Source organism: Grampus griseus (genome assembly GCF_964374135.1).
Source record: "Grampus griseus genome assembly, chromosome: 16".
NCBI lineage: Eukaryota > Metazoa > Chordata > Mammalia > Artiodactyla > Delphinidae > Grampus > Grampus griseus.
The window spans coordinates 28,864,775-28,892,514 of NC_139010.1; the positions used below are offsets into that span (position 1 = coordinate 28,864,775).

The 27,740-nt window shown below is 51.2% G+C and overlaps 2 protein-coding genes and 1 long non-coding RNA gene across 3 annotated transcripts; 1 reads left to right on the plus strand and 2 right to left on the minus strand.

Annotated features, from left to right (window-relative positions):
- Positions 1–1,953: 1,953 nt before the first annotated feature.
- Positions 1,954–4,054, minus strand: COMTD1 (catechol-O-methyltransferase domain containing 1). The gene is made up of 7 exons (XM_082674310.1): positions 3,839–4,054; positions 3,553–3,680; positions 3,213–3,318; positions 3,005–3,123; positions 2,842–2,896; positions 2,447–2,580; positions 1,954–2,194 (listed from the first exon to the last, which is right to left on the minus strand). The coding sequence occupies exons 1-7, from the start codon at positions 3,930–3,932 to the stop codon at positions 2,042–2,044; spliced, it is 789 nt and encodes a 262-aa protein (XP_082530436.1). The 5' UTR covers positions 3,933–4,054; the 3' UTR covers positions 1,954–2,041.
- LOC309835037 lies at positions 3,287–13,711 on the plus strand. Its single transcript, XR_014297918.1, has 6 exons — positions 3,287–3,518; positions 5,825–5,918; positions 7,574–7,632; positions 9,809–9,855; positions 12,789–12,927; positions 13,643–13,711. It is a non-coding gene; the product is annotated as an uncharacterized lncRNA (long non-coding RNA).
- An 11,119-nt stretch (positions 13,712–24,830) lies between these two features.
- LOC309834719 (actin, cytoplasmic 1-like) lies at positions 24,831–25,966 on the minus strand (the record flags this gene model as incomplete). The annotated part of the gene is given in 3 exon segments (XM_082673737.1): positions 24,831–25,469; positions 25,473–25,804; positions 25,807–25,966. Coding segments are annotated over 3 exon segments (1,131 nt in total).
- Positions 25,967–27,740: the final 1,774 nt, after the last annotated feature.

The window sequence follows — 27,740 nt, forward strand, 5'->3', positions numbered from 1 at the left end:
TAAGTTTGTGACCAGAGTGCCTTCAGGCTATGTGGCCATTGGCCTTAATCTGGACTTGAGCTGAATGATAGAAATTAATAGATGATTTGGTTGGAAAAGTAGGAAAGAGGAATTTTGATGGCAGAAGTGTTAGAAAGATACCATCAAAGGTTAGAGAAGGGTTTTGTTGAACAAATTCATAATACTAGATCTGTGGTATAGTTTGAAGTCAGAGAGAACAGATAAGAAAATGTAGTACTTACTTATTACCCAAAAAGTGATACATGCTGAAAATTTCCAGGTCAAGAAGAATCTGATGAGAGATTAGCAACCCAAACAAGCTTTCCATACAGGTGGAATGGGGGGCACAAAGGCCCCTTCTGATCTGTTTGTCCTAAGGGACTGGCTGGAATGGCCCATGGAATAAGACACATAACTTAATGGCAGTAAGTTGGAATTTGAACCAGTTTGTTTGAATCAGGCAGGACCTATTGCTAGGTAAGAAGAAAAACAGGAAAGGCTGTCTGCAAGCTAGGTATGAAAGCAGCTCTTGTGTTTTCAGGATACTTAAGAGTAAAATGGACCTATTCACCCATGTGCTTCTTATATACTTTTATAAGTAGGAGAGAGAAGGATAGTTTACAGCCAGGTTCCTGAGGGTTGTCTGAAATGCAAGTATATATCCCAAATACTGTAGGGTTATGAAAGTTGCCAGCTGTGGGCTCATGGGGCTCCTGTGGCCTTGATATGTTAGAAATTAATAGATGATTAATTTATTAATCAGCAGCCTCCAGGTTCAGTTCCACCACCCAGGCCTAACAGATGGTGGCAAAACCTAATTCTAGGCTGATGCCATTTCTGCCTGAGGCCTGAGGCAGTGTTGGTGGAAAGGACACTTCATATCTGAGCCTGATCTTCATTTGTGGTGTGGAGATAAGATCTTCCTATGGATTGTGGAGGTTTAAACCACAGAGTGAAGCACCTGGCTCCCTCTCCACCTGGGCTCATAGGCTCATAGATGTTTGTGTTGGAAAGCTTAACTTCCTCTTCATCTTCCTCTGGGGAACTTGTTAAAAATTGCCTCCTACCTATTGGCCTGTCTGCTTCACACCTCTGGCCAGTGATCCCACTCAGTGTCTCATGTTCTTCATGGACTTCATGGGGAGGAGAGGATACATACTCCAGTCAACCTTGAGGTCCTCAGGCCTAAGTCAAGTGGCCTGGTCTCAGGTGATGTTGACCAGGGCCTCCACTGCAGAGGTGAGGCCAAGCTGACAGTTCTGTGACAACTGGGCAAACGGCCAGCAGAATTGGCGTAACCTACAACACTTACACGGAGCAAGGCCCTTTTCCTGCCATCAGATCCCAGATTGGTCTCCACCGGTTCCAGCTGCACTGAACAGGAACTTTAGTCATTTGCCCTTCTTAGGAAGAGGTGTCAGAGGGAGACCACAGGGGCTCTACCAGGTTGCCAGCCCTCAGGTCCTGTGGAGGCAAATCTCCACAAGGAGCTGGGGTTTCTGACCAACTGCATGTGGGCAGGTCAATTAAAACTTTTTTTTTTTGCGGTACGCGGGCCTCTCACTGTTGTGGCCTCCCCGGTGTGGAGCACAGGCTCCAGACGCGCAGGCTCAGCGGCCATGGCTCACGGGCCCAGCTGCTCCGTGGCATGTGGGACCTTTCCGGACCGGGGCATGAACCCGGGTCCCCTGCATTGGCAGGCGGACTCTCAACCACTGCGCCACCAGGGAAGCCCCAATTAAAACTTTTGATAATCCTGCTTCCAGTCAGCTGGAAGCTCCTGTGGTCAGGCTACGGCCCTGGTGCCAGAGTGTCCTCAGGAGTGTGCCAGGGAGGGGATGAACATCTGTGGCCTCAAGGCTCCCTTTTGTTGAAGATGTAGCCAGTGCGGGGCCTTCACTCCCTACCCCACTTCAGCACATACGGAGGCTCAGAAGATCGTCGTGTCCCAGGCCTCACTTTATTGTCAGATTTAAAACTCGGTGTCAATGGCTGGGGGTCCCAGGGCCCCTCCCTTGAGGCCACTCGGTAGGGGCCAGCCCTAGATCTTGAAGGCTAAGGTGAGGCCGTCGCCCAGGGGCAGGAGGCTGATGTGGACCCTGGCGTCCCGCAGAATGCGCTCATTCAGGTTTCGCACACACTGGGCCGCCTTGTCCTGCGGTTTAGGCTGCAACACCTCTCCACGCCACAGGACCTGCGGAGGGGCGGGGCATCGTGGGGGCGGGGCCTGGGGGGGTGCCTGAGCAGGAGGCGGGGTGAGAGCTGGAGACCCAGGACCTGAGCAGGGGAAAGTGGAAAACCTGGGAACTCAATTCGAACACCTGGGGGCAGGAGCTTACGTGATTGTACTAGGCGGGGCTCTGGGAAAGGGGGGCGAGGAGGAGCCCAAGGAAAAGACGGACCCAGCTCAAGAGGGTCTTTCTTCTCTCCCGGGGCTGTCCCTTACACTGAGCACAGCGAGGACACCTCCGGGTCGCAGCAGCTGCAGGCACCGTTCGTAGTAGGCGGTGCAGTTCTCCTTGTCCGCATCCACCACGGCCAAGTCGAAGGTGCCGGCCTCGCCCGCTGCCAGGAGCTCATCTTGCGGGGGAGGGAGGGGCAGATGCAGCTGAGTCCGCAGGCCCCAGCGGCCGGAAGACCCCGCCCAGGCCGGCCCAGGCGCTGTGACCATTCAGGTACTTGAGGGCCCCTGCCTGCCACTCTGCATGTGGCTGCGTACCGGGTGGCGGGGGGGTGGGGGCTGTCATTGCCTAAGCCCGCCCGTTGGACCGGGTCACTACCTCGCGCCGGGTGGTCCCATTTGGGAAATGGCGCCAAGGCCCTTTCCGCTCCGTTGCTCACCCAGGGTCTCCAGAGCGGGTTTCAACCGAAGTTCGATCTTGTGCTCCACCTCGGCCTGCGTGCGAGAGGAGCGGGGTCAGAGTCAGCATGTCCTTTCTCCCGGAGCTGGGAGTGGCCGGGCTCCAGGGTCCCGACGAAGGCCTCAGGTGTGTGGGGCACTCACCTGCCTCCACAGGGGACGTCCCAGCTCCGGGGGCCCTGCGTCCACCTCGCAGGTCACCACGCGCCCGGCCGGGGGCAGCGCTAGGGCCAACGCTAGGGCCGAGTAGCCTGTGAAGGTGCCTGAGGACGTGGACACGGACAGGCTCAGGCCAGAGTGGGGCGACGGCCCGGTGACTCCGGCCCCCAGTGACCCCAGCCGCGTGCCCTACCAAGGTCCAGTGCCTTCTTAGCCTTGATGAGGCGAGCCAGGTTGGCCAAGAGCTGGGCCTGCTCACAGGTCATCATGGAATCCCCCTGCGGCTGCTCCAAGGTCAGCTGCTTGCGGGGAGGAGAGGGTCGCACTAGCCCTGCCAGTCACCCAGCTGAGCCCCAGGTTTAGAGCCCCCAGAGGCGTGGCTGTGGGCGTGGCCCAGGGGCGGACCTTCATGGAACGCCCAACCATGCCCGGCCTCCGCGGACGGGGGCCACCGACCAGCCCAAGGTCACGCAGCCACGTGGGTCCCTCCCGGCCCGAGGTGGGCGCCCGTTCCCGCTTCCGGCCCTGCTGACCAGCCGCAGGCTCCGCAGCGCCGGGTGCTCCCGCATGGAGCGGCTCAGCAGATACTGCCACAGGGGGCTGTCCTCAGGGGGCAGCAGGCGCTTCTCTCGCCGGGATCGCCATGGAGGGAACCATCTCCCTGCCGGGGAGGGGTGGTGCTGGGTCAGGGCCTGGGGGTCCAGGGCGCCAGGGGTGAGCCTCAGCCGCAGCCAGCCTCGCGGGTTCACGGGCTCTGCTCCTGCGTCCGCCCGCCCGCGGGGCCTCTGCCGAGGATGCCGAAGGCCCGGCCCTACTCACCCAGGAAGAGGCCGCTGGCGAAGGCAGCGGCCAGCGCGGCCGAGCCTAGGGCCAGCGCGGCGGGCACAGAGAGCCGGGGCACGGGCTGGGTCATGGTTCGGGCAGGAGGCAGCGGCGTCCAGGTCACTTGCGCTAGGGCTACTGGGACCGCCCTGGGACCCGCGGGCCCTCGCGGCTCCAACTTGCCCGGGCAGTGCCCTCGGAGCCGCGGCCTCGACCACCATCTGGCGGCCTCATGGCCTTACTGCAAGCCCCGCCCAAGTGGGTCAGTCGTCATCTAGTGGCCGCTTTCGGAACTGTGCCGGCGGCTATGCTGCTTCCTCATCGCTACCATTTTTGCTGAGAACCCCCAGGGGCATATGGGTGGGCGAGTAGAACGTCGGTATAACAGGATACTAACAGGTACAAATGATAGAAATTAAAGGAACCCTGGGAGGGACCGAGAGGATCAGGGAGGGCCTCTTGGGGGAGGTCACCAAGGATGTCAAGTTGAAGGAATGTATGTTTGGGGGAGTTGGGGTTTGGGAGCCCTGGGTCAGATCTGGTTGATGGGGTGCTGAGACAACACCCTTAGTTAGAATCATGCTCTTGGGTACCAGCTAGGCTTGGGTGTGAGATCTTGGGCCCATCAGTCTCTGAGCCTCAGTTTCCTTTGTGTAAAACTGGGACCACTGTCCTACTATTAATGGCACCAGATCCCATAGCCTGGCACACAGTAGCTGCTCAAGAAGTGGCAGCTGCTGTTATCATAAGTTGAAGATATCTTGGGGAGGAAAGATCAGAGGGCAGGTGAAGTCCCCTTGCAGGGCTGTTCCTCAGGGATGCTATCCAGTGAACAGTGATGGGAACACTGACTGTGTGCCGAATGGGGCGAGGCGAAAGAAGCTGTCCTGGCTTGTGTTAGTGAAGCTGGGCTCAGAGACCACAGGGCACAGGGAACTTGTGTGTCCCGGCTTCACAATTTTCTCTTCTGTAAAATGGGGTTCTTAACAGTCCTGACCTCTTGGGAGATGAAATGAGAAAATCCAGGTGAAGGATTCACACAGGGCCTGGGACTTAGTGGGCTATAGCTGTTACATTTAAAAGGAGCCAGATTCCATCGGCCGTTGCTCCGTGGCTGTCCCCTGACACCAGCCTTCAGCAACCACACTGGGCAGACTGGAGCCCCACCGGGGGCTTTCTAGGCGAGGCTCAGCCCCAGCAAGGCTCAGGGACAGGCTTGTTGGGGGAGGTTGGTGAGGGAGCAGTTTGGCTGAGACTGAAGACAGGGCGAACTAAAGAAGCCCGGAGCTCAGAGCCCGGGACTGACCGGAGCTGCGGGAGCTCTGGGCCCGCGGGAGGCCACGCAGGAGCGTGGACACACAATGAGCTCTTCTGACCCGGGGGAAACCAGAAGTGCTTTCATGGTTCCTCTGCTGAGACCCTTCCACCAGGCCAGGCGGCACTGGGGCGCTGGGCTCAGCCGGGGCTGCAAACTGGCGTTCTCTTTCCTGTCTGGGGGTCTGGGTTTGGGCAGGCCCCCAGCTCACACCAGAACCTCCCTCCCCCCACCTGGCTTCAGGCCGGAGCCCGTGGAGGTGGGAGGCAGGCGGGGAGGGGAGGCATGTCACCATATATCCCCCTCAGATTAAAAAACTAATTTGAAAAGATTAATGTATTCCATTCTTGTTACGCTGGCTCTGATACCTCTGGGCCTGCGGCTGCTCTGCCTCCTGATTATTGAATTTTTATGGCCTGGTAATTAATTGCAGATTCCCTGTTTTGTTCTATTTCTTTTTCTCTGACATTTTAATTTCAACAAAAAGCAGTGGTCTCCATGCAGGTTCTCTCTGGAGATCCTAATGGTCTATAAAACAGAATGACTTATAGACGTGGCACCCACTTCAGTTGGCGAGCGATTGTTTGAAACCTTGCTGATCACGCAAAATTTAATTTTTCCACCTCCCTCCCCCATTCGCTACTCATTTCTTGTCTCTTCCATTACAGCGTCGGTGTCTCAGTTCACAATGAAGGGAGCAAAGTGTCGCCTCCGAATCTGTTACAGGGCCTTTTCCTAGAAGACCAGGGGGCTGAAGACAAAGTAGGTTTGGGTTCTTTTCCTTGGAGGTGGCCCGAGTGGCGGCGGTGGAAGCTGGGCCTCCCCAGAGGGCCACGTGGATGTGGGCAGCTGTCTCCAGGGGTGGGGGAGGATCATTTCTGCCTCTCTCAATTGCCCTTTTGGCCAAGTGCAGCTGCCCTATTAGGCACCAAGGCACCTGCTGGTCATGAGGGCAGAGAGGATGCATGCCCACACGTGCTGTTGGGTCGACACCAGGAAGTCAGGGGGTTTGACCCCTGCCAAATTCTTAGCCAGACTGGGTCACTGGAAACAGCTGTTCACAAAAATGGATCTGGTAGAGGCCCCTGAGTTACTAACCTAATACCCCCAACCCCTACTTCTCCCAGCCCTGCTAACATCACACAGGCTGGGCGCCTTCCCCCAGGATCCCCCCAGGACTGGGCGGGGTAGGGGCAGAAGAGTAAGGTTATGGAGTCAAGTTGGGCCTAAAGGATTAGAATTTAGATATCTTCAGGGGTCAGGCAGGCAGGTGAGGGGAGGGCGGTAGGGAGCAGTGGGGACTGTGGTGTTCCAGAACTGATGCCCCATCAGGTGTGGCGGCCCCTCAGCTCCCACTCATGTGGCCATGTGGGAAGAAGAGCATATTGTGGCTGGAGCTTCTGATTTTTCAAAAGAGGTTGGAAATCTGGCTTTTAATGTGAAATCTCACAATTTAAAACACTTGGGTTAGACTTTTTTTTTTTTTTTTTACGCTCCATGTCAGCAAAACTGAATACATCTTTGATCTTTGTGTCTGACCTGGCCCATAGGACAACTGTTTCTTCTGATTTGGAGCATGGGTCAGAGAAGTTAGGACATAAGAGTGGAGTCTGTTGGGGCCAGAGAGGCCTCACTGGCTGGCTGATCACCCCCAGTCCCCAGGCCCTGCCCCAGGAATCCTCCTCCTACCTTTGGGCCCTTCAGTCCCCTTCCTGCACTTGTGGGCTCTTCCCCGGCAGCTGTGGTTCTCTCAGAGGTGCCTGTGAGCCTCTGTCCAGGGCTTGCCTTCTTTAGGCCTCCTGTCTCCACAGACAAACTTGCAGCCTGGAGTCTGACCACATCTGGGTGAGGTCTGCCGAGCTTTTCACCTAAGACTTCGGGGGGCAATGCTGTGACTCTAGTGGCTCCGGGGGCCGTGGTGGGCCGAGTGGGCTGATACAGACAGACCGTGAATCAGGAGCTTCTGGGGCCCCTCAGATGAGCGGGGGAGGACAGGGGCCACGGCCTGCTCCCGCCTCTGTGCTGAGATGCTGTGGAGCTGGCACTGGCAGTGCCCTGGCCTCTCATGCCTCAGTTTCCTCATCTGGACAGGCCGAATGGGAAGTGACAGCATGGGCTCCGGAGTCTGAGGGACTTGGGTTCAAACATTGGTCCACCACTCACTTTGTGGCTGTGTGAGCTCCGAGTTTCTCAGCTAGAAAAATGGGGATGATTCTTCTGTCTTAGTGTTCTGTGCTGTGTAATGAACCACCACATGCTGAGCGGCTTAAAACAATGCCATTTTTTATCTCGTGGTTCTGTAGGTCAGGAGTCAGGCCAGGCCTGGCTGATCCTCCGCTCAGGGTCTCACCAGGTAGAAGGCACCTCGAATACTTCTGGTGTTTCAGATCACTCTGCCTTCCTTTTCTGCTTTTCAGGGCTCACGTGATTCCAGGGGACCCACCCGGCTAATCCAGGATAATCTCTCCATTTCAAGGTGAGCTGGTTAGTGACCTTAGTTCCATCTGCAAAGTTCCCCTTGCCACCTGAGTTGATGACCGAGAGAGTAACACTGGTGGTAGAGATCATGGGAGAGTGGTCAAATTCTGCCACAAACTGCAGCCTCTCAGTGTGGTTGTCAGGATGAAGATAACCCTGCCAAGTTCCCGTCCCCCCTCTTTGAGAACCACGCTGTGAGGTTTTTGGTTTGTTTTTATTTTTGGCCGCGCCACGCGGCGTGCGGGATCTTAGTTCCCCGACCAGGGATTGAGCCTGGGCCCCCTGCATTGGGAACGAGGAGTCTTAACCACTGGACCACCAGGGAAGTCACATTAGGTATTTAAATACAGAGGATTCCCTGCTACTGCATAGACAGAATGGGCAGTGGGCATGTTCCTCACAGCCACCCTCTCAAGAAGCTAGCATTGCCCCCGTTTTCCAGATGTGCAAACTGAGGTTCCCAGATGTCAGGTGACATATAAGTGGCAGAGCCAGGTGTGAACCTGTCCCTGTCTCAGCTTCACATAAGAGTTTGTCATCTCACCACTGGCCCAAGTCCAGAGCTCCTATATCCCCTGGAAGTTCATCGAGTTCTCTTGAGAGGCTTCCACCATGCGCCAGAGATTTACCTGTGATCCGATTTCTCTGGTTCAACTCAGGTCCTGGCATTTGGGTGTCTCTGGGATTCCCCAGTGGATGACTTAGATGTGTGTTTCATGGTGTCACCTGCTCCTTTTTTCTTCTTCTTCTTCTTTTTTTTTAATAAATTTATTTATTTGTTTTTATTTTTGGCTCTGCTGGGTCTTCGTTGCTGCCGCGTGGGCTTTCTCTGATTGCAGTGAGCGGGGCCTACTCTTCGTTGCGGTGCATGGGCTTCTCATCGCGGTGGCTTCTCTTGTTGAGGAGCACGGGCTCTAGGTGCGTGGGCTTCAGTAGTTGTGGTGCACGTGCTCAGTAGTTGTGGCACACGGGCTTAGTTGCTCCGCGGCATGTGGGATCTTCCCGGACCAGGGCTCGAACCCGTGTTCCCTGAATTGGCTGGCAGAGGCTTTCAAATTCTTAACCACAGCGCCACCAGGGAAGCCCTGCTCGTTTCTTCTTGATGGGATGGGCAGGGTGCCACTGTCAAAGCCACTCCTGGGCATCATCGCTTTTGCCAGACACCTCAGCTGACACTCAGGAGCCGTCAAATGGTCAAGACTTCATGGGCATCCTTTTGAGAAATAGCAAAGAAAGTTCCCCTGCATCTCTTCTCTCTCCTCCTTGAGACACTGGCCTACATTGTGAATCCTTCCTTCCCCAAAAGAAGACAAACACACACGTCCCAGCCTCCCCTGCAGGTACCAGACCTGATGCGGCATGTGAGTCCATGGTTGGAAGGAGAGTGATGCTGTGTCGCACCCACGCTCTGGCCCTCCCAGAGTCAGCTGTTTGCCACAGAGTAGACTTGGCTATTTGCAACAAAGTGGATTCTGTTATTTGCAGCAAAGTGAAGTCTGCTGTTTGCCACAAAGCAGCTTCTAGATTTGCAGTTAGGAGTGCTGCCTCTGTGGGACCGATTCTCCCACCTCCAGCACACAGTGTTACCATCCACTGCAGAGCCAACCCCCTCCTTCTGCTTTGCCAACAGGAGCCCAATATTGTTCAGGCGACAATGTGCCCAGCTCTGGGGGATGGACTGTGATCCCTCTCAGGCTGTCACAACCCCCCTCCCCACCCCAGTCCCTTTTTCAAGATATCCAGGGATATCTTGCCAGGGAAAAAGAGGTGCTTCTCAGGACTTTTTATTCCCTGATAATAAGAAATCCCCTCTTCTTGCTTAGCCTTTTCTTACCCTGAATAGGGTTGTGTAAAGATGAAATGCTTGGAACTTTAGCAGCCATCTTGTGGCCCTGAGGCAACAAGGTTAAGAATTAAAAAAAAAAAAACAGTGAGGATGATGATGGTCCTTGAAGACATTATCTAGACATTAAACCACTCCCAGCAACTGTTTACCTCTAGCCTCCTTGTTATGTGAGAAAATGGAGCCCTTTGTGTTTAAGCAATGATTAGCTATTTATTCTTTATTTGAAGTTCATAGCATTCCTAACTGATACAGGCACTCTAGCAGTGTGGTCTGTGCCCAGGGGTGATTGAGAGTTGGTGCTGAGATAACCCCTTTTGCTTTTTTTCAGGTTGAGTGACAGATTCCACACTGAACTCAAAATCACACTCTCCAAAGGTAAGGCCTCGTTTTCCTCAGGGGTCAGTTTTCTCCCAGGAGATGCCCTATCCCTCCCACGCCTGACAAGTGGAAATGCCAGTACCGTGCACCCCACCCTTGCCCTGCTGCAGACTTGTGTCTTGTCAAGCCTCCCCAGTCCCTGGTGAGGCAGGCATGATCACCCCCACTTTACAGACAGGGGACATCTGGGGTCTCATAGGCAGGATGTGGGGACTGTCTCCAGTTCTGTATGGCACAAAGCCTGGGGTCTCCCCACTCCAAGGAGAGTCTCTCTATTTGCATCAGAGCCAGGGGTGCAGGGGCTGCTGGGACAGTGGATGACCAGACAGGGTGGGAGCTTCTGTGCAGCAAGCTGGGTCCAGGTTGGGGAAGCCCACGACCTCCCAGCATAGCGGTCAGGTTTCTGCTGCAACATTGCTGTGTGGCAGCCCCAAGTCTCAGCAACTTCCAAAATAACCACCTACTTTTCTCACTGCTGGGTCAGTGGATCAGCTGGGCTATTTCTGCTTGGGGTTGTGGGTCCAGATCATTCTGAGACCAGCAGCTACCTGGGGGTGCTCTTTCCCAGGGGACAGCATGGGAGCAAGAGGCCAACCACACAGGTGCTTTGAAAGCCTCTGCCTCAGTCAGGTCTGCTCACGTTCCAGCGGCCCCAACAAATCACTCGGCCAAGCTCTGCATAGGGGGCAAGTGTGTGTACTCTGCCCTCTCTACGGGGTGGCCCTGTGAGCTCACATGGCAAAGGGTGTGGCTGTGTAGCCCTATTATGGGTCAGGGAGAGAAGAGTCAAGATCAGCCGTTCAATCTACACACAGATCCCAAGGGCCCCTGGGTGTCCCCAAAGCCATGGGTGCAGAGATCCCCACAGGGCAGGGCCTCAGCAGGGGCAGGAGGGCCAGGGCCCCTGCCTTGTGCCTGAGCTGAAGATTCCCCAGTCTGTTTCTCAGAGGAGGAACTTGGAGCTCTGGGAGTCAGAGTGTCACCTGAGGTCGCAGGGCAACCTCCTGCCTCTGTCCATCTCACTGCCATCCTGAACCCAGCGGGGAGGGAGCAAGGGGTCAGGCTCACCTTCCCTGGGTTCAGCCCAGGGCGCCTACCTCCCTGGGGAGGACAAGCCCCTTTCTTTTATCCCCACACTCAGCATATGCCCATTTTCCCCCGAGACACCAGGACATGGAGCCTGGAACTCAAGGATTCCGATTGCATTGCATGGGAGACTTCTCAGTGCTTGTCTACTTCTGGTGGCCCCTGAGCTGGCCTGGGGACATATTTTGTTTGCCTCGATCAGTATTTTGTTTATTTGAATGGAGCCAACACTAAACAATCAGAAAATTTCGCAAAGAATTCAGATTTGATTTCCATTTCTTTAAAGAGCAGCAGATTTGACAACACTGGGCCCATTTCTTTTTTTTTTTTTTTTTGCGGTACACGGGCCTCTCACTGTTGTGGCCTCTCCCGTTGCGGAGCACAGGCTCCGGACGCGCAGGCTCAGCGGCCATGGCTCACGGGCCCAGCCGCTCCGCCGCGTGTGGGATCTTCCCGGACCAGGGCACGAACCTGTGTCCCCTGCATTGGCGGCGGACTCTCAACCACTGCGCCACCAGGGAAGCCCCCACTGGGCCCATTTTGCTGCAGGGCAGGTTGGCTGGTGCTGTGTGGTTCCCCCCCATCCCCCACGGGTCATGTGCCCTTGCCCCAGTCCCCACCGCTCCCTGCTGCCTCAAACCCAAAGAGGTTCCCTCATATTCCACATTGGTCTTTGAGCTGCTGGTGCATGAGCTGTAACCTCTGGTTTAATCCACTCCCCAGAGGCCCAGAGAGGAGAGACACCTGCCCAGGGTACACAGCCCATCTCAGGCTTTTGTTTCTCTTTCTCGCTTCCTGAGTAAGAACTTCACCTGGATTCCAAAGAGCAATCCCTCTTGTGGGCTCCAAACAAGGATCCCAGACTTTGCCGCCCACCCCAAGCAAAACTGTTCATGTCATGGTTGAAACTCAGAACACCTCTGGCGTTGCTACCCTGAGAGCACAGCCACTTTGAGGGGAAAATCTAGACTGAGATGAGCTTTGGGAGATGTTACAGGGACCCAGGTCTCTGAGTTACATAGGGAATCCCCCTAGATCTACAAAAATGAAATACTAACGGCTGATATTTATATAGCAATTACTGTGTGTCAGTCACTTCAATTACTGTGTCAGTTAAACTTCATATTAACTCACTTAATCTTCACATACACCTTGTAAGGGGAAAGGTACCATTTTTATCCCCATTTTACAGGTGAAGAAGCTGCAGCACAGAGAGGTTAAGCAACATTCCTAAATTTGCACAGCTTATAAGTGGTAAAGTTGGGATTTGAACCCAGGTTCTCTGGTTTCAGGGCTTATAGTTCTTAACCACTGACATATCCTAGAGGAAATACCTACTGAGGTGGCCACTTTTCCTGGAATAACTCATTTCACCCTTGGACTTGCCCAACAAGGTAAGGTTGAGTTTGGCTGTGAGAGACAGAAAAGTCCAAAAAAGAAGTTGGTTTCTATTTTATACAGATGTAACTTGGAGGTTGTACGGAGCCTCCAGGGTCAACTGAGACTCAGGCTTCTCCTCTGCTGTGTTGCCATCCTCATCATGTGGTGTCTTCTCATTAAACAGGATGACTGCTTGAGTTCCAGCCATCACACCTTCAACCCAGTTTTTAGGAAGCAGAAAGGGACAAAATAGAACTAACCTCATTCCTTTAAGGACACTTCTTGAAAGTTTCGTAAGATATTCTACTTGCATCCCTTTGAGCAGCACTTAGTCACGTGACCACACTTTGGCCTGGAAATAGTCTTTATTCTAGAGGGTTATATGTTCAATGAAAAAATCAGTTCTATCTTTAAAAGGGAGAATGGATACTGGGAACGTTCAGCATCATCACTGTTTTTTACAGATAAAGAAACTGAAGCTCAGAGAGGTGAATGACCTTCTGGCGGTCACACAGCCAGGAAGAGGTGGAGCCTGGATCTTCTGTCCCTGGGCCCTTTGGAGCAGGTGGGCTCCAAAGATATACTCTGCTGATTTCTTAAAGGGTGAGGAGGACTGTGGATACGTGCATAACCCCCTCTACAGACCCCAGGAACACCCAGTGCCCAGGTCCTGCCAGCCAGGCAGCCTTGTGCCTGCAAGCCCTGGCAGCCTGTCCGGGCCCAGATCCATCACCCCGGCACCAACGATGCCCTGGGCCTGACTCCATCCATCCCTCTAATGCCGCATTGACTGTGCTGGGGCACGTTCCTGAGGCGGCCTCAAGAGCGCTGAATAATTCAGTTCTGCGTAATGGGATAATGAATTTACTGACAACCCAGTGTGGTCTCGGTACTTACATGTCAAGAAATACTGACTCCCTAGGCCTGCTCTGCAGGCTGGAGACGTACACGTGCCAAGAAACTGTTGCCTTTACTTGCCTCGTGGGGTTCAGGCTTGACTGAATGGAGACCCTACTTTGGTCTCACTGAGTCTTAAACTGCTTTGCCTAGTGGGGAGCCTGGGGGTAGGGGGACTGCCTGGTTGGAACTTTGGGGCGAGGTGGAACTGGAATCACAGAAGCTTGGACATGCAGAGCTGGAAAGGACCCCTTGGTCCTGCATACCCATTTTATGAACCGGGAAGCTGAGGTTGTGGCAGGGATGGGCCTCTGCTCCTGCACACTGTATTCTGTGGCTGGGGACACCGGGGATGCCTGGGGACTCCGGGGAGGAGCCCTGCTTGTTTTCCTTCTAACCTGCTGTTTTCCCCGTCCCCCAGCTGCTGAAGGGTTGCTGCTAATGACTCCCAGCTGCCCCTTCGCTGGAGACGAGCCCTCAGCCAAACGAGAGGCGTCCCCCGGAAGGCCGGCCCACCCTGCCTTCCTTTCCCGACCTGGGCAGACGATGGCTGACGACCGGCTGATGTGGTGCAAAAGGCCACCCCAAGCCTCAAGGTAGGACAAACTCTGTGATGCTATTAGGGGTCCAATATCCTTGGTGGGACTGCGGCTTGACCCCAGCTGAAACCGTGTTCTGGCTTAGCTTTTACCCCTTCCCTATCCTGCTTCCCTCACTCCCTTTCTCCCCAGGGCCTCCCCCCCACCCCATAAATCATCTGAATGGGAATCTCTGACTCAGGTTCTGCTTCTGGGGAACCCTCCTGAGGCAGCTGCGTTTCCTGGTCTGAGCCCTCCTTTCTGAGGACTCCTCCCAGAGCACTAAGAAAGGCTCAGGGCCGGGAATTCTTGCCGCTGGCTCTGCTGTGTGATGGTGAGGAAATCACTTCTCCACCCTGAGCCTCAGTTTCCCCTTTTGTATGGCTGGGGTTGAGGGAGCCTCTCTCAGGTCCCTTCCAGCTCTGAAGGTCTGTGATATGACCTGAGGTGCCAGGAAGCCTTCTGCTTTCTTAACTAGCGCCACACGTGCATGGAGTCCTACCATCAGGGACTTTTCTCTGAAGGCTTTTTCAAAATGCAAAATCATCTGAGATGAGAATGAGTTTCACGTTAGGTGATCACACTGCAGGGCAGACTCTCTCAAGGTGGGATCCTTGGGTCACCTGAATCCATCACCTGAAGGGGACTGCCTGGTTGGAACTTTGGGGCGAGGTGGAACTGGAATCACAGAAGCTTGGACATGCAGAGCTGGAAAGGACCCCTTGGTCCTGCATACCCATTTTACGAACCGGGAAACTGAGGTTGTGGCAGGGATGGGCCTCTGCTCCTGCACACTGTGTTCTGTGGCTGAGAATGCTGGGGATGCCTCCGGGCTCTGAGGAGGAGACCTGCTTGTTTACCTTCTAACTTGCTAGTTTCCCCATCCCCCAGCTGCTGGAGGATTGCTGCTAATGACTCCCAGCTGCCCCTTTGCTGGAGACGAGCCCTCAGCCAAACGAGAGGCGTCCCCTGGAAGGCCGGCCCACCCTGCCTTCCCTGGCTTGGGCAGACTGTAGCCAATGACTGGCTGATGTGGTGCAAAAAGGCCACTATTGGGGACTACCCTTGAGTCCTACCATTGGGAACTTTTCTCTGAAGGCTTTTTCAAAATGCAAAAGCATGTGAGATGAGAATGAGTTTCACGTTAGATGATCATGCTGCAGGGCAGACTCTCTTAAGGTGGGATCCTTGGGTCACCTGAATCTATCACCTGAAGAGGTGCTTATTATTAATATTTCCCTTCCCTTCTTCGTATTTGGACAGGTAGCCACTGTCCATTCCTTCATGGAGTTTTCCAAACAAGTGTGGCCATATTCTGGTACCAAGGACGAGTGGAAGGCTCAGGCCATTTTGGAGTGATTCTGGCCTCTAAGCAGCCCTAGACTCCTGTGTGTGGGTTACAGTGAAAGAGAGAGAGAACGCAGACAGAAGTAGACAGACAGAGGGATGGAAGGAGAGGGAGAGAGAGGCAGAAGTCGAGGAGGAGGAGGGCGAGAGGAAGGGAGAAGAGAAGGAGGACAGGTTTTAGAGATAAACGTTGAGGTAAACGTGACAGTGAACCTCAAGTCAGACACAAGCTAGTCCATCACCCTGCCCCCGCCCCCATGCCGCAGCTGCAGCCTCTTCACTGTGTAATGGAGTAGACTGGGGCACCTGCCTCGCAGGGCGGTCGGCAGGGACGGATGGCTCAGCACGGACCCGGAGCAGGCGCTCCACCAGTGGGTGCTTCTGCCCCACCCAGACTGGTCTGACGGTTTGGTTGCGGCTCTGAAGGTGGAGGGAAGATGATGTGACCTCAGGTGAACCTTTGTCTCACCTCTTCTGGAGATCAGTGGCCTTTTGGAGAAAGGGGAGCAGCGTTAGTGTGTATGTGTGTCCCAGACTAGGTGCTTTCAAGTCATCAGAAGGCTGGGTATTTTGCTTGACGGGAAAGTGGCCTCCTGGACTAACAGCAATACGAGGAACACATTTGTCTCCTGACCAAGAGGGTGGGGTGGGGGAAGATTTTTAAGGAGCCGTCAGAAGGAAGGGAACTGGGGAGCCACAGCTGGGGTTAGCTGGGGAGAGAGTCACTGTTCCAGACCCCGAGACTGAGCTCCCAAACCTCGGGGGTTGATGTGTGTGTGGGGAGCCCTCTCTGAGGGGCCTCCTGTCTGCCCCAGATTAGTGAGGATGGCAGGGACAGAAATGGCCCCAGACTAAGGATGAAAAGAAGGATCTCTGAGTGGCGGGGTGGAGGGGGGATGAATTGGGAGATTGGGATCGACATGTATACACTAATATGTATAAGATAACTAATAAGAACCTACTGTAAAAAAAATAAAACTCAAAAACCAAAGTATTCATAAAAAAAAAAAATGAAGGATCTCTGTCAGGAAAACAAAGCACCTGTGGGTGGTGGGCAGCAAGGAGCCCAGGGATCGCCTTTGCCTTGGGTGCTCTCTGGGCAGAGTCTGACCTCCAGGGCCTCGCGTGGAGCCTCAGCTGAATGAGGGAGCCCTGGGCTCCACCAGGCCTGGAGGCTGTGAGCAGGATGAAGGCAGCGGTACTCCAGCATCAGCTGGGAGCTCCGGGCTGGGGCAGGAGGGGTGGCTCCTCTCCCTGGCTCATGCCCTGCTCACCTGGCTAACTCCTCATGCCTGTCAGGGAGGCAGACAGTGCTGTCTCCCCCAGGCCTGATGTGCCCCTGACTGAGCTGGTGCAGTGGCTTAAAAATGTGACTGAATCCTTAGACCCTCCTCTCATCAGGAGGTGGGGTCTGTGTCCCCTCGCCCTGAACTGGGGCGAGCCTCCTTGAACAGAATGTGATGGAAGCGATGTTCTCTGACTTCTGAGGCTGGTTAGAAAAGGCCAGGTAGCATCTCCCAGGTTCTCTTGGAAACTTGCTCTGGGAGCTGTCAGTTGCCCTGTGAGAAGTCCATCTCTGTGGAAGCCGCCTTGTGCAGGGAGCACAAAGAGTGAGAGAGATGCCTGAGGGGCCCCAACTCATCCATCCCCAGCTGTTTGAGTCTCCCATGCCCCAGATATCAGACATGTGCATAAGGAAGCCTTTGAGATGACCCTAGTCTCAGCCACCAAATGCCTGCAATGCATGACAGACCCAGAGTGAGAGCTGCCTGCAGTCCAGGCGACCTCCGGATTCATGAGTGGAAGACAAGATCATATATGGGTTTCCTAGGGCTGCCTAGGTACCAAATGGCCACAAACTGGGCAAAACAACAAAAATTTATTCTCTCAGAGTTCTGGAGGCTAGGGTCCAAAATCGAGGTATTGGCTTGTTCCTTGTGAGGGCTCTGAGGGAGAATCTGTTCCCTGTGTTTCTCCTAGCTGCTGGTGGTTGTAGGCAGTGCTTGGCTTTCCTTGGCCTGTAGGTGCATCACCCTGGCCTCTGCCTCCATCTTCGCATTGTGTTCTTGCTGTGTCTCTGTGTCCAAATCTCCCTCTTCTTATAAAGGACACCGTCACATTTAATTAGGGGCACCTGTACTCTATTATCTCATCTTGACTAATTACATCTTCAATGACCCTATTTCTCAAATAAGATGACATTCTGAAGTACCGAGGGTGAAGACTTTAACATATCTTTTGGGGGGACATAATTCAACCTATGACATATCGTTATCATTTTAAGCCGCTATTTTGAAGTGATTCGTTATGTAGCAGTAGTTACTCAGAACATGAGAATTAAAGGATGGCTAGGGAAGCAACTAAAACATCAGTGGAAATGTAATTTACCAGAACATCCTTCTAGGAGGCTACTGTATGTGGTTGGGATAATTGATTTTCTAAGTAGCTTGGGGTCGAGTCTGGATCCTCCCCACAAAAGATGGATGTTCCAGCAACAACATGTGCTTGAATAAAAACAGACAGCTTCGCTAAAGCCTTCTAATGTGGGAAAAGAGCTTGAGTTTTGCTTTGTATTCCTCCCCCTTAAATAAATGTTGAATATTTACTTAAAGAGAATGAATATGATTATTAGAGTGTTCCTGGCCTCCATATATCTCAGCATGGCCTTGTTTACTAACACCTACCCTGTCAGAGCACTGATTAACTGTGGGCTACAGTTGCCTGGTTAAGTGTCTGGTTTCTCCATAGACTGGAAGCAACCCTAAGAGCAGGAACAGGCTATGTCTTGTTCTCTCCTGAATCCCCAGCACAGTTCTTGGCACATAGTAGGTGCTTAATAGTTAGTCTCTGAAAGCATGGATGTTGGAAAAGGAACAAAGGGACTTAAAATCTATATGATGATGAAAGGTGTATAAATATATCAGCTACAGAACATCTAAGGATGCTAGAAAAAAATATTTTTGAAATTTGAAATTCTTTTCTGTTAATGGAAGAGCCTGTAAGCAAATAAGGGAATCATAAGAGGCCAGGAACAAATTGGAAACATCAGTCCAGGGAAGTAAAGACTGCTGGACACCGTGAGGACTTCTACCTTGTTGGGCAGCCTACAACTTCCACACCTTGAGCTTCTGTGGCACAAGAAAGACAAGGATGAAGCAAGGGATGATAAACATGACCAGGAAGATTTGAAAAAGAACCAGACAGAGGTTCTAGGAATTTAAATATATCACATACAAAATTTAAAACTCAATGGAACAGTTAAATAGAATAGACACTGCTGGAGAGGGAATTAGTAAACAGGAAGATAGATTTGAAAAATTATACATAATGCAGTACAGAAAGAAAAATGAAACTATGAAGAAGAGGTTAAGAGACATGGAGAGTGCAGTGAAAATCTCTAATATATGTCTAATCAGATATTTGGAAAGTGATTATAGGAATAATGGGAGAGGTATTATTCAAAGAGATAGCAGCTGAGAATTGTCTATGATTATTAAAAAATATGAATCTTCAGATTCAGGAATTCCAGTGAATCCCAAAAAGGGTAAATAAAAAGAAGTCCATACACAGATACGTCATAATCAAATTAAAGAATATCAAAGACAAATAGAAAAAAATAAAAGAGAAGTAGAAGATCTTAAAAATACCCAACAAGAAAAAACTTCATTGTTCACAACTTCTCTAATTAGAAGAAATTGGACTAATGGTGACTAGTTATAATAGTATGAATAGTAACAATGAAAAACAGAATAATGATGACTTTAAAGGGCTTTTAAAATTCACACCAACTAGGGACTGTATATCCCAGCCCCTAATAAGACTGAAATAATTTCTTAAAAGATAATTTATCTTTTAAGGATAAATGTAGATCCTAAGTATGTGCTAAAGAAAATTGAAAACGTATATTCATACAAAAACTTGTACACAAATGTTTATTGCAGCATTATTTATAATAGTGAAAAAGTGGAAACAACCTAAATATCCACCAACTTATGAATGGATAAACAAAATGTGGTATATCCATACAGTAGAGTGTTACTTGCCATAAAAAGGAATGAAGTTCTGATCCATGCAACAACATGGATGAACCTTGAAAACATAGGCATATCGATAGAGATGGAAGGTAGATTCGTGGTTGCCAGAGGCTGGAGGGGAATGTGGAGTGACAGCTAACGGGCATGGGCTTTCTTTTTGGGTGATGATAAGTTCTGGAATTAGATGGTGGCGATGTTTGTTAAATCTTATAAGTACACTAAAACCACTGAATTGTACACTTTCAAAGGGTGAATTTTATAGTATGTGAATCATATCTCAATAAAAATGCAAAAAATAAGAATAAGGGTAGAAATAAGGACATTTTCACTTACAGGCATACCTTGGAGATGTTGCAGGTTCAGTTCCAGGCCACTACGATAAAGCGAATATTGCATTAAAGAAAGTCACAGAAAGATTTTTGTTTCCCAGTGCATATAAAAGTTATGTTTTGGGAATTCCCTGGCGGTCCAGTGGTTAGGACTCGGCACTTTCACTGATGAGGGCCCAGGTTCAATCGCTGGTTGGGCAACTAAGATCCCACAAGCTGTGTGTCGTGGCCAAAAAAAAAAAAAAAAAAAAAAAAAGTTATGTTTACACTATACTATGTTCTGTCAAGTGTGTAATAGCATTATGTCAAAAAAGTGTACATAATTTATTAAATTTATTAATTTAAAAATATTTATTGCTAAAAAATGCTAACCATCTTCTGAGCCTTCCAATGAGTTGTAGTAGTAACATCAGAGATCACTGATCACAGATAACCATAGCAAATATAATAACAGTGAAAAAGTTTAAAATATTGTGAGAATTACCAAAATGTGACACAGAGCAATGAAGTGAGCAAATGCTGTTGGAAAAATGGCGCAGATAGACTTGCTTGATGCAGGGTTGACACAAACCTTCAATTTGTAAAAAAAACACAGTAACGAAGCACAATAAAATGAAACTCAATAAAAGGTATGTCCGTTTACTATAACTGAGAGAATTTATAAACAACAGACCCCCATTCAAGGAGTTTCTGAAGAATGAGCTTGAGAAGAAAAATGATCTGAGGAAAAACGTCTCAGATACCAGAAGTGATGATGAATTGAGAAAATAATAAAAATATGGGTAAATCTAAACAAACACACTGATTGTCCAAAACAATGTCTATTCTGTGGGGTTAAACAGGAGATGGAACTAAAATCCTGGACCGTAAGTATAATAAATGGAATTAAAGCTTTCAAAGCACTTTGCATTGTTCAGGAGAAGGGTAAGATATTGATTAACTTTAGACTAAGTTAAGTTAGGTAATAATTTCAAAATACTAAGTCACCAATAAAAAAAAATAATAGAATACCTATCCTCTACACAGTAGAAGGGGGAGAAATGGGATGAGTAAAAAACTTCAAAACAATGCAACAAAGAAGATGAAAATAAATCCTTAGGAAGCAGGACAAATTAAAATAAAAACAAAACAAAAACAAGATCCTAGAAATAAAGTCAAATATATTTTGTAAGCTCTATAAATATAAATAGACTGAACTCTCCAGTTAAAATTATATACTCTCAGATTGGATTGAAAAAAGAATAGCCAAATGCTGCTTACATGAGACACGTCTAAAAGCGATAAAAAATTGTAAGTAAAACAGTGAAAAAAAATCAGAAAAATGCTAACCAAAAGAAAATTAGCATAGTTATATTACTATCACACAAAATAGAATTTAAGGCAAAAAGGCATCATTAGAGATATAGAGGGTCAATGTATGAAATTTAAATTTATCAGGAGAAAATAGTAGTTCTAAATTCATGGATACCTAATAATGTAAGTCCCTTATCAGATATATGACTTGAAAATATTTTTTTCCCATTCTGTGGGTTGTCTTTTCACTTTATTGATGGTGTCCATAGAAGCACCAAAGTTTTCAATTTTAAGTTCAATTTATCATTTTTTTTTCTCTTTTTTCTCATGCTTTTAGGGTCATATCTAAGAATACTTTGCCAAATCCAAGATCACGAAGATTTAACCCTATGTTTTCTTGTAAGAGTTTTATAGTTTTAACTCTTACATTTAGGTCTTTGATCCATTTTGAGTTAATTTTTGTGTATGGTGTGAGGTGGGGTTCAACTTCATTCTTTTGCATGTGGATATCCAGTTGTCCTGGCATCATTTGTTGAAAAGACTATCTTTTCTCCATTGAATGGTCTTTACACCCTTGTCAAAAGTCAGTTGACCATAGATATATGGGTATATCTGTACTTTCAATTTTAGTTCACTGATCTATATATCTATCCTAGTGCCAGTACCACACTATCTTGATTACTGTTGCTTTGTAGCAAATTTTGAAATCGGGAAGTGTGAGTCATCCTACTTCATTCTTCTTTTTCAAGATTGTTTTGGCTATTCCTGGTCCCTTGTAATTCCATGTAAATTTTAGAATCAGCCTGCCAGTTTTACAAAGAAGTAGCTGGGATTCTGACAGGGATTGCATTGAATCCGTATTCAAGTCTCACATCTCTTTGCGAAGTGAGCGTATCTCCAATCAGCTGGTCCACGAGAGTAAGGCCAAAGGACGTTCCTGACCAAGATGGTCTGGTGTGCCCCCATGTACGTGTCCTCAAGAAGCTACGTTCAGTGTGGGTATCCCTGGGACTGAATGTGTGCAGTAAGTGTGTAAATGACTGAAATAGGAACCCAACTCTTCAAGACCTTTCCAAGGTTGTCCTCATGACTGTAGTAATGGATGATCTTAGGTTGGGTCCCCCAAGAAGCAGACCTTGAGGCGAGGATTCGCGTGAAAGTAGTTTTGTGGGAGGTGGTCTGAGGAAGTTCTGGAAGGGGAGTGAGGAAGGTGTCCAAGGAGGGGAGAGAAGTCAGGAGTGTGTGTCTAAATGAGCAGGTCATTGCTATGGGCATCTGGGGCTCAATCCCATTGAGGACCTCTGTGAGAGCGTAGAGAACAGGGTTTCTCAACCTCAGTACTATTGACATTTTGGACTGAATAATTATTGGTTGTGGGGTGCTGTCCTGGGTGTTGTTGGATGTTCAGCAGCCTCCTGGCCTCTACCAGATGCCAGTAGCAACCATCCAACCAAAATGTCTCCAGATATTGCTCCATGTCCCCTGGGGGTGCAAAATTGTACCTGGTTGAGAATCACTGGTATAGATTTGTCTCAGAATTGTCCCATCCAAGAGGGGAGAAGGTGGGGGGGATATATACACCAACTCCCAATCATCGTTAAGGCTGCTTCTGAAGGTGTCAAATCCCTGCGCTTCTGGCCTGTCCTGAGGGTCTCCCGAATCCTAGGCCAGAGAAAGCTCTCAGGCAGCAGAGAAACTACCCATAGTAAGAAGCCACCAGCATGCGTGGAAATAATGAGGGCTGCAGGGATGTGGGCCCCCATAGTGCAGCTACCTGGATTATGCTGTGTGAGGCTTTGGAGACCCCAGCTCCTTCCCAGATCTGCAGCTTGGCCTGGACTTCCACGTTCCTGGGGCTTTGCAGGTTCCACTGTGTTGAAACCAACCCACCCCCGAGCAAGGCTTTAGCCCCTCAGCTCACTTCCTACTCTCTGCATCTGTCACTGCTCCTGCAGGATGAGGAAAGATGACTTGCGAAGACTGATAGACAGAAAAGACCTAAGTGATGTTGTTTCCCCAGGTGGAAGGCACTGGTGGGAAAGTTGCTCACAGAATTCCCCTCCTCTTCCCGTCTCAGCTCCTTGCACCCACTAGAGACGCTAAGGATGTTCTCCTTTTTCAGTATGCTGTGTGACTTTGGGCAATCACACCTCCTCTCTGGGCCTCAGTCTTCCTTCTATAAAAAACATGGGCCTAAAAAAAAACCACGGGCCTGCTGGGGGTGGACCAGATGACCTTGAAATGTCCTTCCATCTCGAGTGGCTGCTGAGAGCCCTGGGAGGCGGTAGGGAGTCACCAGGCAGCCAGAGCCTGGGGGCCGGCCGGAAAATGTGACAGCTCGGCCCCCAGTGGTGTTGCTGGCCTCTGATCTCCACTCTGTGCCCGATACTCTGGGTCTGGTCACAGCCCATTGCGGCCCCTCGCTCACTCAGGAACATCTGCTACAGCATTTACCACGTTAATAGATTAGCTTTGAGAATCGGGCAGGTGTTTTCCACCCAAGCCAGAAAACATCAAAATCAGATTGCTCTCCAAGACTTTCCGCACAGGCAATCGAGTTAGAATGACTCGTACGGTCTAACAGATAATAAAGCACACATAACATTTGCTTTAAGGTACAGGCAGGGGTATTTTGTCCCGTGCTTAGGAGAAACAAAAACTCACTCTATTTGGGAATAGGGTAATTGAATACAGATGGGAGGAGGTAAATGAAAGAATTTAGCAAATATCTCAGTGGAATAGCTAATGGGAATGAGACAGAATAGGAAATTAAAAATTATTCGAAGCAGATGGACCATTCTTTGAGTTTTTAAAAATTTATTAGGGCCGCGAAAAAATGTGTCTGTTTATTTTCTACGGCCATGAAATTAATGACTTGGTGAGTTTTGCTTGTGCAATTTTATGACTGCCATGTCATCTGTCATAATTTGGGGGCTGTTTGATATAGATTTATGAATGTCCCCACCCCCGCACCCCTCCCTGATTTATTGGCGTGGGTCAGACATGAATTAGACTGTCCCCTATCAAGGGAGCAACGCCAATGGCAGCATAACCCCACAGGCCCTGGGTGGGGGGCCTTGGGGGATTCTCAGCCCAGAGGTGAGTGGAAAAGCCATGGAGGGGCTGTGGGAAAGGGGTAGGCCTGACCTGGCTGAACTTCCTCTGCAGGGATGACCCCAGCCTGCCCGGGCCGGGGAGGAGGTGTTCGGAAGGGGTTTCTTGCAAACTGTGGGGAGCAGGAAGCCAGCCCGGGCTGCTTGTGCTTGGCCGGGAGTGAGGTGAGGGCTATTGCTGCTGCTTCAGCCCAGCCCAAGGGCCACCTGGCTTCCTGTCCCTTCAGCCCCCATAGCTGGGCTCATCTGTCTCTAGACCTGAAGCTCAAGGAAGGAGAAGAAAATTCACAAATTGGGAATCTGTGTGCCTGGCTGCATGCTGGGGGCTTACGTGCATCCTCTAGATGGTGGTTAAAATAGGGCTTTACAACCAGCAGATTTGGGTCCAGTTTCGATCTGATTCTTCCCAGCTGGGTGGCTTTGGGCTGGTTACTACCCTCTCTGAACTTCTTTCCTTCTCTGTAAAGTGAGAATAGAAATGCCTAATGAGGGCTTCCCTGGTGGCTCAGTGCTTGAGTGTCCGCTTGCCGATGCACGGGACACGGGGTTCATGCCCAGGTCCGGGAAGATCCCACATAGCACGGAGCGGCTGGGCCCGTGAGCCATGGCCGCTGAGCCTGCGTGTCCGGAGCCTGTGCTCCGCAACGGGAGAGGCCACAACAGTGAGAGGCCCGCGTTCCGCAAAAAGCCCTCGGCTACCTTGTAGAACTTTGGGGATGCTCCATCCAACCAACTGCTGCCACCTTCACCGTTCCAGTTTTTAAATCCTGAGTCAAGCACACACACACACACACACACACACACACACACACACAAATCAAAAAAGACCAAAAAAACCACACCAGATAAAGCCATGCCAGTCTCATCTCGTTTTCTGCACGAGTTAGGTTTTGTCAAGAAAAGGGTGTAACGCAACTAACAGCCCACCTGGAAGCATTTGCGGTGGACGATGGAGGCGCCAGACTCAGTGTACTCCTGCTTGCTGATCCACATCTGCTGGAAGGTGGACAGCGAGGCCAGGATGGGGCCGCCGATCCACACGGAGTACTCGCACTCAGGGGCAATAGTGATCTTGATCTTCATTGTGCTGGGAGCCAGGGCGGTGACCTCCTTCTGCATCCTGTCGGCGATGCCTGGGTATGTGGTGGTCCCGCCAGACAGCACCGTGTTGGCATAGAGGTCCTTGCAGATGTCGACGTCACACTTCATGATGGAATTGAAGGTAGTTTCGTGGATGTCACAGGATTCCATGCCCAGGAAGGAAGGCTGGAAGAGACCCTCAGGGCAGTGGAACCGCCCATTGCCAATGGTGATGACCTGCCCATCGGGCAGCTCGCAGCTGTTCTCCAGGGAGGAGCTGGAAGCCGCGGTGGCCATCTCCTGCTTGAAGTCCAGGGCGATGTAGCACAACTTCTCCTTGATGTCATGAACGATTTCCCGCTCGGCCGTGTTGGTGAAGCTGTAGCCATGCTCCGTGAGGATCTTCATGAGGTAGTGCATCAGGTCCCCACCAGCCAGGTCCAGATGCAGGATGGCGTGGGGGAGGGCGTACCCCTAGTAGATGGGCACCGTGTGGGTGACCCTGTCACTGGAGTCCATCACGATGCCAGTGGTGCGGCCAGAGGTGTACAGGGATAGCACAGCCTGGATGGCCACGTACATGGCTGGGGTGTTGAAGGTCTTGAACATGATCTGGGCCATCTTCTCACGGTTGGCCTTGAGGTTCAGGGGGGCCTCAGTCAGGAGCACGGGGTGCTCCTCGGGGGCCACACGCAGCTCTTTGTAGAAGGTGTGGTGCCGTATCTTCTCCGTGTCCTCCCAGTTGGTGACGATGCCCTGCTCGGTGGTGTACTTGAGGCTCAGGATGCCTCTCTTGCTCTGGGCCTCATCACATAGGAGTCCTTCTGGCTCATGCTCACCATCATGCCCTGGTGCCGGGGTTCCCCCACGATGGAGGGGAAGACAGTCCGGGGAGCGTCGTCGCCCGCGAAGCTGGCCTTGCACATGCCAGAGCCGTTGTCGACCAGGAGTGCAGCAATATCGTCATCCATGGTGAACTGTGGGGAGAACAGGACCATGAGCTGGGGGTCGGGTGGGCCGCCCTCGCCCTACCCACTTCCCACTTCCCTGGTGTCTGTTTTAGATAGGCTGGTTTAGGAAGGCCTCTCTGACATGGTAACATTTTTTTTTTTTTTTTTTTTTTGCGGTGTGCGGGCCTCTCACTGTTGTGGCCTCTCCCGTTGCGGAGCACAGACTCCGGACGCGCAGGCTCAGCGGCCATGGCCCACGGGCCCAGCCGCTCCGCGGCATGCGGGATCCCCCCAAACCGGGGCACGAACCCCTGTCCCCTGCATCGGCAGGCGGACTCTCAACCACTGCGCCACCAGGGAAGCCCGGTAACATTTTTTTAATATGTAATTTTATTTATTTATTTATTTTTGGCTGCGTTGGGTCTCCGTTGCGGCGCAGGGGCTTTCTCTAGTTGCGGTGAGCGGGAGCTACTCTTCCTTGCAGTGTGTGGGCTTCTCGTTGCGGTGGCTTCTCTTGTTGCAGACCATGGGCTCTAGGTGTGCGGGCTTCAGTAGTTGCAGTACGTGGGCTCGTAGTTGTGGCTCGTGGGCTCTAGGGCGCAGGCTCAGTAGGTGTGGCTCACGGGATTAATTGCTCCGTGGCATGTGGGATCCTCCTGGACCAGGGCTCGAACCCATGTCCCCTGCATTGGCAGGCAGATTCTTAACCACTGTGCCACCAGGGAAGCCCTGTGGTAACATTTTGAGCTGAGACCGGAAGGAAGTGAGCTATGCATATAGATATTCAGGAAGAGACTTTCCAGGTATAGAGAATAGCAAGGGCAAAGGCCCTGAGGTGGGAGGATGGTTGGAGAGTCTGGGAAAAAAGCAAGAAAGCCAGAGCAGAATAAATGAGGAGGAAAGTGATTTTAAAGTCCATTATCTCATTTGAACCCTACCACAGTTCCCCAAGGTGGGCGTTATTAACCATAGTTTTACTGATGGGAATACTGAGACTCAGAGAGGTCAGGTCACTTGGCCAAAGTCACACAGCAGAGAAAGCTTCCAGCCCTGTGCCTCTGTGAACTTTTCCCGCTGTACCACATTACTTCTCTGGACATTACAATTGGGTGGCACTGCAGAGTGGGACCAAGGGTCCAGAGAGAGGGTGAGAGCTGGAGAAAACTGCAAGGTGGTTTACAGTTCCTGAGATGTCTGGAAGGTGTGGCTCTGCGTGCAGGCAGGGCTTGCTCCTGTGGCCAGGAGGCCCATGGCAGCCCGAGCTGTAAGGATTCTTTAAGGCTGAAGTGCTGGGCTGTGACAGGGCAAGATGGATGAGAGCACTGGGCTTAGTACCCGACTGAATTTCCTGAGCAGTTTTCATCCAGATGGTCTCTGGGAGAATAAGGTTTAAGAAGATTGATTCCCTGGGAAGGGAGAACAGGAAGGAGAAAGGGCTCCTGGCCTGTCTGCTCCCAGTGGAAACGTCTCTTGTCTTTGAATAAAGGAAACTACTGCTTTGAAAGGTGTGACTGGACGGGCTTAGTGGCTCGTGTGATTTGCAGGCCTCAGGAGTGGGGCGGGAGGACAGGAAAGGGGTGGTGATGGCTTTTCCGCCTGGGAGGAGGGCAGAGGGGGAGGCGCCCCTCCTTCTGGGCAGGGGCACCTGCATCCCGTGCAGTGCTAGGGGTCCACTCGGGTGCAGTCTCCTCAGCCCCGCCTGGATTTCTCCATCCTCTGCTTCCTCTTTCACCTCTGAATGACTTCAGGTCTCCTGTTGACCCTAAGTGCTCGCAGCTTCATGCCTCCAGGTCTC